The following is an 11,854-nucleotide window of genomic DNA, read 5'->3' as shown; positions in this document are numbered from 1 at the left end:
TTCTTTGGCTGAATCATTATAGCTACTAGAATAATCTATCTGACCTGGAACTCAGCCATGTGAATCCTTACAAGTCCCCTTTGAGGCAGGGTATTGAAGACCTCCCTTCTGGGTTATCCTCTTCTTTCCCAGTCTCTCAATTTTAAAAGCTATCAACTAGTAACTATTTATGGGTTCAGGGCTCAGATTTAATTTATACTCTTCACAGAAGCCAGGTGGGTAGCATATAAAGGACAATGTCACCTCATACCATTCAGTTCTACAGCCAGCTGGACTCCTTAAAGATGTTCCACTTCCTCACCATGGCACAATGAATAATATGCCAGTCTATCTTTATGCAACTATCTATGTTATCTTTATGTATCAAATAGTTTCAATGCTCTTGGGACTTACCTTAGCCAGACCACCTGTACTTAAATGCCAACTCCCATCACTTACTAGCCATATAACCTTGCCTAAGGGATTTTAACTTCTCTGTATTCATTTTCCTGACTACCTCCTGATTTAGAAGGCGATGGGGCGGGGCAGGGCAGGGCAGGGCAGGGGGGGGTGGGTGGGTAATGGGATGGGGGATCATAATAACAACTTGTGCCACCTACTGTCATGACGTTTAATAGGTTACTGCATGTAAACCACTTTAAACAGTGCCCCAGCTATTAGCTATCATTTAATATGCTTACTTCCGAATCACCAATGACAGAACACTGGTCTTATAATATGATCTACAAACTAGCATAACCAATGTTCTAGTGCTACAATGATAAGGATTTTTAAAGAGTACAATGCAAATCTTGACATGTTGAAGACAGTTGTTTTAAGTGAATTAGGAAGTTCTTTTTCAAAAGTTGGCTTTCACTCACCTCCAAGCATGAGCCCCTTGTCTAAGGGAGGTTTTATAAACACACATGCTTATTCTCTAGCTCAGCACATACTGCTAATTTCCTTAACACTCCTTACAAGAGTTTCATTATTTTATTTGTTTACCCCACTAGATCTATGAGGGAGAAACCTTATCTGGTTCACTGTTAAATCTCTAACACATGCCTAGCATATAGTAGGCACTCAAATGTATCCTGGATGAACAATGCAAACATTTTAAAGTGTTTAACCCATGCCAGATACAAATTGAAGTAATAATGGTCGCAGGTTTCTATTTTAAACTAATAACCCAATTAGGGATTTAGTCTCATTTAAAAACACATGATTTATTAAAAATATGAAATGGCAATGTTTTCTATAAATTATCCCCAAACATGTTAAAAGCTGTGATAATACATGTTTTCTAAGCCATTCATAGCCACCCTCCTCCTTTAATTATAAAAGATAAAACATACAACATACTGTAGGTTTATTTTTATTCAAAAAGTTACTGTCTCAAGACATAAATACAAATCAGAAAACAGTACAATTAGGACAATAGAATGTGGAGGACAACAGGTTAGAGTAATATATAAAACATTTTTAGCTGGTTGAAAACAAAGCTGTAAGAACTGCTTTCACAAAGAAGTACTCCTTTCAAGAGTGAGAAAAAAAATCAACTTAGGTTTAAAATCATATATACAGTCCTCTCAGCAGTTCTAGTAAATGCAGTGGTGTGAAAAACAACATAGGCAGTACTTTTTGCACATAACAATATTTGTAGATGGAAAATCTGTTAGACAAGTCTGGTTTCATTTGTTATTAACCATGATTTAATAAAACAATTGTATTGTATCATGATCTTTTAGCTAACCTATGGTTTTTGGCTACCACAGCCCAATGCTTGTTGATTTCTGATTCCAAGAACTGAAAGCCTTTTGGTATTCACCCATCTGAAGATATTCTTGTATTGCAAGCATATTAAGGCATGGAATGATTAAAATAATATACCTCAAGAACTGAGAGACGACTGACAAAAGATAGATATACATGTAATATAAGTTAATATTTTGTTTTAAACGATGTCTAGCTGCCTAAGCCTCGCAAAATGAGTTGATGTCAAAATGGCAAGTAGCCACTTTCTGTTTTTAAACTAATTTATTTGTGAAAGGACATAAAATGAAGTTTAAAGCTTAGCTTTCAAAGAATATTATGGGTTATGAATTCTATTATCCCATCTAATTTACATACAGAGGAAATGTACTGTAACCTGTTAGAAGTATCTTTAACCTGAAGACTGCTTGCAAAGACAGATAGATAAAACAATATAAAATACAAATTTAAAAATCATTTTAAAGCATGAACACTCATGCTTTTTCTATTTTTAAACATTGTTAAACTTTCAATATATTTCTGAAACCTCATAATTTTAAGTTGGAATTTAAAAGTAAGAAAAAACTAAACAAACTGCGCAATTATAAAATCAGCACCAATTTATATATATATATAATTTTATTTAAAATTTAGATCCCTATTCCCACACTCTAATAAGCTGTATAATTTTTGTTTAGAATTTTTCTGCAAACATACTACAATAAGCTTCTTTTATTTGGAGACAAAATACAGTGGCACTACTGGAAGGAATATCACAACATTACATTTTTATCTTAAAGGACAAGCAAACTTTCAGGGTTGATAATGGGATAAGCATGTTTGAGACTGGTTACCTTCTGGCAGTTCACTGCATCTGGATTATTTCTGAAAAGTATAGAGAAGCTCTTGGATTTTAAAAATATCTTAAAATACATTTTAGATGAAAAAATTGTAAAAGTTCTGCTTATAAGTTTACTTTTCTCCACAATTACAATATTTAAAAGAAAGCTTTGTTGATTGATGTTTTAAGCATTTAAATTTAGAATGCTAAAAACAATTCTATCCTATAATTTCAGGGCACGGGAATAAATTCATCCTTAACTTTGTTTCTTGGATGTAAACAGAAATCCAGCAGAGGTCATCATTACTTAGTACACCCAGTAAATAAATGTGAGAGGATTCATGTCTGTACCAAATGCCTCTTTAGATTGTTATATTTTCTTTAAAAAAAGCATGAAATAATTGATTCAAAAGCCAACTAACAGCGCATAAATAAAATATTTACTTTCTAAGAAAAACTGTAGCTTATCATCAAATTGTTTACTTGTCCTTTACTTTTTTCAGGCAAACAAAACTGCCCCTCAATGCACTTGATCTTGGTAAGCATAAGCATGTCATATTCTCCTTAGAGAAAAATCTGTACAGAATTTCACTGTATCTACCACAACTTTATTTTAAAACTTCCTCTTCCACTTAGAAAATGACTTCACCACAGATTTGTGTACTGGTATTAAAACATTGACACCCCAAGAACCTAATGAGAGAGAAGAAAAAAATCTTGTTAAAATTGTCATTCATTTCTTTGTAAAATGTATCTGTAAATGTTACATTAATTTGTTAACACGAAGTTTAATAATATGCTAATAAAACCACTCTGAAAAATTACCCTCCCCTTCAGATATAGAATTCTAACATTAAAACGACCATGACTATGTAATGAAGTAACATCAGGCCTAATCAAGATGCTACTTACCTCACAAATATAAGTGCAGGGACCACACAACATTTATATATGCTTATTCACCACCCTGATGCCTAAATAATCCCTAAACATAGCCACTCATTTGTTGAATGAACAAATGTATGTGCTTCTTGACATACACTCCTGGCACAGGCTCAATGGAAAAAGCTTAGGAATGTCTTGCAAACTTGGTCATTTGCACTGTGGAGTAGGTATAGCTCTTAAAAAGGCATTTGAACATGCTAACCAAAAATACCCAAGAAGTCAATACAAATATGTAGAAAATTTAGGAAATCTAGCCTGAATGAATAAAGAAAACTACAAATCTTAAGAAATTAAATAAGTAAGGTGAAATTTAGGCAAAGTAATTTATATTGATGCTTTTTTATACCATTCAAGTTGGTAAAAGGGTAAAATCTAATAATTACCTGTCGCTAATAACTAAAAAGTAAAAGCAGATAATGAATGGAGAAACTCTCCCTCGTTCATCAGACAAAAACAAGATATAACTTTTAGCTATATATACTAAAAGTTAGGCTATTCAATTAAAATTCCAGCACTTACTATATAATATTTTAAAACCATGAGTTAGTGAGAACTGATTTTAAAGCCAGAGGTAATGAGCTAAGATTGGGATTTGCAAAGGGTTTTTATTTGTAAATGAGGTCTCATTTTAACAGAAGTCACAGAACTCAGGAATCATTCTGATCCGAAGGAAGTATTTTCAGACCAGGAAACAAGTATCTATCTGATTACTTAATAATTCATTATAAGGAGGCTGCAAAGTTTTTGGAATCTCCAAAAATAAGAGGATTAATGAACCCCACTTCTTATCTGTCATTCATCAAAACTACCACCACTACTCACCCCTTGTTCTCTTCAACTCTCCAATAAAGTTCAGGGTTCTCCCTTTCTGGTTAAGAGTCATAGATTGGGTGGTTAGAAAATATTTCCACCAAAGAAGCCTAGATGATGTTTTAAAGGTCCTGCCTAGCCATAATATCCTGTGACTCTGGGTAATGAAAGTCTGATGATGAATGAAAGAATAAAATCTTAGTTAGCAATTCCTAGTGTAGAGTATCTAACTAGAAATCATGTGAATGGGTTTTTTTTCCTCTGTTTGTACAGACTAGGTTATAAGTAGATTCTTCTACTAGAATATAAAGTTAGCTCCATTAGACTAAACCTTTCTTTAACCAAGTTTATAATACAGATAATTCTAACATGAGAATCTCAACATAGAAGAATGACATCAATGACACTCTCTCTGTACTAACAAACTACCCCTGTTTCTGGTGTTAACATTAATAAACACATAAGCATATATTTAAAAAGTATAAATAGGAAGCTTTAGTGTGTTGTAGCAATACTGGCCCACTAATAGCAGAAAGTGATGACTGGCACAATGAAATAAATTAATATTGTTTATAGGAACTTACTAAACCATAAATCTTCAATCTTGGTATATGCAACCCAAAACTGAGCTGCTCAGAGTTTTTATACTACCACTTCTGAATCATGTGGATATTGTGTTACAAAGGATATATTTAAATTTAGTAATAACTTAAAACATCTATACTAGGATGTTTTGGGTTATTTCACTTAGAACTGGGTATAAAAGGGTTTAAGTCCCAATTTTACTATTGTTTTGATGACTCACTTATCACAAGCTTGAGTAAAAACAGATGTAGGCTACTGTATAAAGGCAAACACAGATTTTTACATTTAAAAATTTCTGTTATTCTATTTCTTTAAGTCATTATTCAGACAGAAGGTAAAGTTTGATGTATATTTTAAAATAAACTAGTATTAATTTAAATATATATTATCCTAAACATCTATATAAATATATATAATATACATACATTTTATGGTCAAAAGGGTTTTTTTAAGATTTTTATTTATTTATTCATGAGAGAGAGAGAGAGAGAGAGAGAGAGAGAGAGAGAGTCGCACGCAGAGGGAGAAGCAGGCTCCACACAGGGAGCCCGATGTGGGGCCCGATCCTGGGACTCCAGGATCACACCCTGGGCCAAAGGCAGGCACTAAACCTGCTGAGCCACGCAGGTGTCCCTTTTTTTATTATTTTTTATTTTTTTGGTCAAAATGTTCTTTAGCCATCTGAACCTTTCAAGATTATTGGGCACTCAGTTATGTGACTGCTGCCATCATGTGGTAATACTACAAAACTACAGGAATAGATATGTGTGCTCATTTTCCTAATTTTAGTAGAAGCAGCTAAACTACTATCCTCTTAGTTATAACATAACATATTCAAAAAGCAGGAGAATGCCAAAAATTCTATAAATAACAATTATTAGGTCCCTATCTGTGGCCTCACTCAGATTGTAGTTTTCTCTAAATGTTGTCAAAAATATACACACATAATTTACATTGCTATTTCATTATTAGTAAAGAACACCTTTCTGCAAATCTATTAAATGACTAAGGAAACAAATGCCTCAAGTTCTTCTAACTTTAGGTGAACACATGAAAACAAAGAAGATCTCTAACTGCCCTTATAATTCTGACTACAGTTAATCATGTCAATTCCTAAATTAGTTTTCTTGGTTTTTCTTTTAAATGAGGTCTGAGTTTAGTTCTGGGAAGTACCCAGCAGAGACAGCATGAGATTTTTAAATCAAAGGAACTTGGATCAAATTACTACTCTGACACTTAGAGTTATAAAACTCTGAACCAGTCAATGAACCACTTCTTTAGTCCCGAGTGTGCTTGAGTGTAACTAATAGTGAGATCCCACCACCTTTCTCACAGGGTTGCTAAGAGGATCCAACTAAATCATGCCTAGCACAGCTTCAGGCACATTAAGTTCTCAAATACTAGCTACCATCTCATTTCAAGGCGATAGTCAAGGTGAACTAGAATACAAACTCCTGGAGGGCAGGGAGAGCATCAAACTCATTTTAGCACCAAATTCCAGCTCAATAAAAATTGTTGAATTATTGCATTTCATTCTATCTACTTGAAAAGATTCTTTTACTCCCTATCAGTCACCGTCTTCACATTTTCTTTAACAAACTGGAAGATACATAATCTTAGATTATCAGGGAACTATATACTTCAATATGCACATCAACTATAGACTTATGAGTAGGCCTAACTCACTTATGCTACTGCAAAAGTATGATCTACGGATCTGAAACTTCAAGAGCACTTGTTAGATGCAGAATCAGAGGCCATACTCCAGACCTACTGAAGCAGAATCTACATTTTAATAAGATCTCCAGATGATTCATGGCTACATGAGAGACTGAGACACATCAACTTAAAGGATCTCAGGGTAACTTAGCTTATCTAAAGATTTCTATACTTGCTGTTCTATGAAACGGTAACTTCTGACTAAGTAACTGGCCTTATTAATAGAATATGTTGATGTGTGTTAGTAGGTCAACATTTTTCCAAGAACTATCTGAAAGCAGATTATAAGGTGAGGAAGGGCAAGGAGAGAATAGTAGAAATTGGGGCATGGAAGGGAAGCCTTAGCCAATGTCACCCGAGGTAGCAGGTATTGGGAGGAAGGAGCACAAATGGGTAGACACTAAAAACTGAGATGGAAGGGAACTTAACTAGTTCATTTATTCATTTAACAAATAAAATTAAACACCTATTACGCTAGACAGAACTCAAATGAATAAAATCATCACTGCTTGACGTTCAGCCTATTAAGCGAAATGTAATATCCTATTTCACTACACAAATCTGATAATTATCAAAATAAAAATGTACACAAAGTGTTGAGAGCCAAGAATCTATCTGGAGGGGTCATCAAAAACTTCAAAGGAAATGTCAGAACTATTAAAGGATGAATTCCCTGAGAGGAAAAGGAAAAGGACAATTCTGGCAGAGAGAAAAGCCTATACATAGTGATGGTGTCAAGACAGAGTATAGTATGTCCAAGAGGAACAAGAAGACTTGGTATGGCTGGAGAGCAGTATGCATGTAAGGAAAAAGCTAAGGTTAAGACGGCAAAGGAGCAAGAACACAAAGTCTGTTTGCCACACTGAGAATTCAAACTTTTTTCTTAATGGTAATGAGGGGGAAAAAAAATCCATGAAAGACCTAAACTATGAGGAAGAGGAGCAGATTTGCATTTTAGAAAGATGACCCCAAAAGAGCTATAAAGGAGTGCTGTGGCAGTGAGATTAGTCTAACAAATAAAACTAAGCACCTATTATGCTAGGCAAAACTCAAAATGAATAAAATCATCACTGCCTGGCTACTGCAATTGGCCAAGTAAAAACTGAAGATGACTTGAACCAAGACACTGTCAGGGATAATATGGCAGTGGAGACAGACAGGAGATGTACTTAAGAAACAGAACTGACAGTACCTAATAATAACCAGCAACCTCAACTCCCTTCTCTTTATTATCAAACTTTTATTCAATTTCTATTTTTTACCATGTCTTCATATTATGATTATGATTTATCACTCATTCTATCCATCCATAAATGCCAAGGAAATCTTTCTGAAACACAATTCTGATCATGCCACTCTCTCATTCAAAATCTTTCAATGGGTAAATCAAGCCTACAGGAAAAGTCTAAATTCATTAACATAACACTCAAGTCCCAGTTGGCCAGGGATTCAAAGGTACTTATAATCTGTCACCACCACTGAATCACCCCTCCCCTCTTCCTGAAATCTCTCCTGCCTGCCTCTTTTTCTCCTGTCCAGTTGTTTTTATCCATTCTCAATGGGCTGTCCCAGCTCTTTAATCTCAAACTTAGGGATTTGCTTGTACTTTTGATTTTGCAATCCTGGGGTACATTTAAACTGAACGTACTGATTCATCCATAATTGAAGCTGGATCAAAGAAATCAGGTTTCAGTTCTGTTCTTTCTCGTCTGTTCTTTGATGGTGGCTAAAGAAAAAGAAAAGGAAGAGTTGACAATTGCTCTATCTATAAACCAGGTAGCGGCTAAAAATATTAAAATTATTGTTAAGTGTTCGCATGGCATATGTAATTGCAAGTGTATCTTACTGTATCTTAAATACTATGTATTTAAACAACAGAATGCATAAAAATACAAAAGCAAACCATTAAAAAATTAAAATAAAAAAGCAAATAATTGACAGAAAATTATTCTCAAAGATGAAAACTAGAAAACTCATTTCTGTTTTACTTTAAAAATGCCATTCTCATATCATTTTCTTTTAAAGATACCAAATTACAGTATTCTGAAGAGAAGACATATTTATTTATTTCTTCCTTTTAAGGAGAATACAGTATGGTATTCCAAGAAGTAGAATCAGAAGACTAGCTTATAGTAAAAGTCTCAGCTTTACTGCTTAGTTTTGTCTCCTTGGATGGGCTAATTGTCTTAAGTTTCAGTATCTTCCATCCTCCCAACCTACCTCACAAAGTTGAATGATATATGTAGCAAGATGAAATGCACAGAAGCATTTTATATATGATAAACTCCTACTCCTATTATGTGATATGATAATAAAGAATCTACCCTCATATATAGTTGTTAAATTTCCAAGTTTAAGTAATTTTATTATTTAACATGGAAATTTGTCTCAGTAATAGGTAGTAGTATCAAGGAACTAATGCATTGTTTTGATAATGGCAAATAAATGGAAAATACAGTAGCTACAATACCTGATATAATAGTAAGAAAAGGTTTTCTTTAAATTGATATATTCCTAAATTAATCTGAATTAATTAATCTGAACTAATTAATTAATTAATTAGTCTGAACTCTTAAACTAAGAGTTAACACCTTCTTCAACTTCACCCTCTCCTCAATCCTTCTCATATATCAAAATACGTGGCAACTATTTTATTTACTCTTTTTGCAAAACTTACTTGTCATGGAAAGTATTTCCTCTAATCCCAACTTATTTCCAAAAGATCTTAAATGAAAATTTGACAGAAATCATTAAGTTTCTTACCAAGTCTATATCCATGGTGTCAAAATCCATTCCTTCGTTAAGATCTTCAATCCTCCCTTCTGAGGACATCATAACATCTTCAACAATCGGCTCTTCATCATCTTCCATTAGGCTTGTACCACGTCGACTAGAGAAATATAAAACAAGGTCAAGATCTGAACCAATGTTGTGACTATTAATATACTGGCAGCAACTATGTAGCTCTCTATATTGAAGTGTAATGGAAAATGATGGAATTAAAGGTCAGGGAAAATGATTAGGCATTGATCATGTCATCAATGATGTCAAAACCCCAATGTTCACTTGTCTAAAAATGCGAAGGAGTTGTTTATTCTACATTACTTTGATACATTTAGCTTGATAGTTCTGATATCCCATATAAAAGTTCAAAGAGAATTTCCCACATGGGAACAGACAAGATACCTCAAATCCTTTTTGAAAGTAGGCAGGGTACAAATTAATAAACAAATATAAAACAGAGACCAAAGAAATGACATTTTCAGAATACATATATTTTCACTAATATATATTAATTTTACCCATCACTCACTCCTTCACTCAGTACCTAATTTGTGCCAGGCACTCACTCACTCATTCATTCACAAGTGCCTACTATGTGCCAGGCTTCTTTTATGTCCTATGGATGCAAAAAAAAAAAAAAAAAGATAAATAAGACATAGTTCCTGCCCTCAAGGAGCTCACAGTCTACTATGGGGAAAAAGAGATAATTAATTGTAATGGAATATGAGAAATATCACAAGAGAAGTATGTATCAAGTGCTAAAAAAAAATTTGTAAGAGATTAATTCTGCTTCAGGAAGAAATGAGTAACATTTATACTGATTTTGTCCTATGAAATTCAAAACTAAGACATATGTAGAAATGTAAAAAAGATTCTGTATGTTATCACATAATTAAAAGGAATAAACTCAAATTTCAAGTTCATAAATTAGCCCAGATCAGCATGAAGGAGTCAACATAACAGTGAAATTGAAGGTAACTAGCTGCCCATTTTGGCTAATATAGCCTTCTTTTCTCACTCATTTATCGATTCCCACCACTATCAAAATCAATTATTTACTTACAATTTACACAATACTATGTTGAGTTTAAAAAAATAGTATGAAAATAAAACATGATGGCTAATCCAAGCTACCTGGATGAATATGTTGACAATGGTCCCTATTTTCTAAGAGGTTTGGACAGCAAATGACAATTTTACTATATTCGGTAGAGGCAAGTATGAAGGAAGTTATGTGTGCTTTGTGGACCATGTTACAGAAAACCAGAAATCCATTCTGCATCTCATTTGGAGTAGAAGATATGTATGATATAAACTATAAAAAAAATGAAAAGATAACTTGGGAAGTATTTTCAGATATAGAGCAGATACCATTACAGAAAAATCACTGTAAAACAAAAATATTTTCAAGTCTTAGGCAACAGACCACTTATGGCACAACCACCAAAAGAATCTAATGGTAATAATTATTTAAACAGAATAATCTCTTATAGTCACCTGGGGAAGTTTATCTCTTAAACTTGTAGAATTAAAGCAAACTACAAACAAAAGAATAATGATAAATGGTACTGAGTAATGAGATGCTATGGAAGATCTTAGGGACTAGAGGAAAATTTTCAGGGGAGAGATACAGACCAAATGACTGTATGGTAGAATTCCAGATTGTTTGAACTGGTAACTGGTTGGAAGCTAAGAAATCAGCTTGTTGAATTATGCATGAAATAATATATTATGGGGCATGTGGCCACAGAAACAGAAAACAGGGGGTAGAACCAGGTCATATAGATGATGACCGTATTAGACAAGTTAGGATCAGAATCTATATATGCAATAGAGTGTATTCTATCTGTAGAGGTTGATAAGATCACTACAGAAATAACTAAAGCAAATTTTAATAGGTTACCATTCATGTGGTAAATGATCATTTGTTAAGAAAAACAGGTGCAATCCTCATCATTTAAAAACCAACAAAATGAAACTTAAATTTAAAAAGGTAACAATTACTATCTCCCAATATTAAAACATATACCACATTATGTTACAAAGTTTTCAAACTCAAAACTTAGATAATCAGAATCATTATCATCCCCTTTTTGTACCAATCATCTAAAGAGTGCTTTTCTGCCATGTCTTCTAGAGCTCAAAGCTAGTAAAGATTCATAAAAGTCTCATACAGATTCCAAGAAAGTACAAAGTATTTAAAAGTTAAACTACAATTTCTTTGCATTGGACATTTATTTATTCAATGAACATTTACTTAGCATTTTTTACATGCCAAGTACTACCAGGCAATGAAAGTGGTCCCTGCCCTTGAGGAGCTCACAGTCTAGAGAAAGGGATAAGTTCATAAAAAAAATAATTACGGTACAATGTGATGCTATAAGAAATATGAATATACATAGTGTTATGGGAGCATAGATGACCACAGCTTCACTTAAG

At 33.5% G+C, this 11,854-nt stretch overlaps 1 protein-coding gene across 11 annotated transcripts in view; it reads right to left on the bottom strand.

Moving 5' to 3' along the window:
* Positions 1 to 1,338: 1,338 nt before the first annotated feature.
* STAG2 (stromal antigen 2) overlaps positions 1,339 to 11,854 on the bottom strand; it is a 136,519-nt gene continuing 126,003 nt past the window's right edge. For all 11 annotated transcript variants that reach the window (XM_038588251.1, XM_038588250.1, XM_038588246.1 and 8 more), the window contains 3 exons: positions 9,395 to 9,521; positions 8,280 to 8,357; positions 1,339 to 3,265 (listed from right to left, as the gene is read on the bottom strand). In XM_038588251.1, the coding sequence (XP_038444179.1) occupies positions 3,242 to 3,265; positions 8,280 to 8,357; positions 9,395 to 9,521 (229 nt within the window). In that variant the 3' untranslated portion in view covers positions 1,339 to 3,241. The remainder of the gene's footprint in view (positions 3,266 to 8,279; positions 8,358 to 9,394; positions 9,522 to 11,854) is intronic.

This window comes from Canis lupus, chromosome X, assembly GCF_011100685.1.
Source record: "Canis lupus familiaris isolate Mischka breed German Shepherd chromosome X, alternate assembly UU_Cfam_GSD_1.0, whole genome shotgun sequence".
Taxonomy (NCBI): Eukaryota; Metazoa; Chordata; class Mammalia; order Carnivora; family Canidae; genus Canis; species Canis lupus.
The sequence above is the reverse complement of the archived record's forward strand: the minus strand, read 5'-3'. Positions and strand labels throughout refer to the sequence as shown.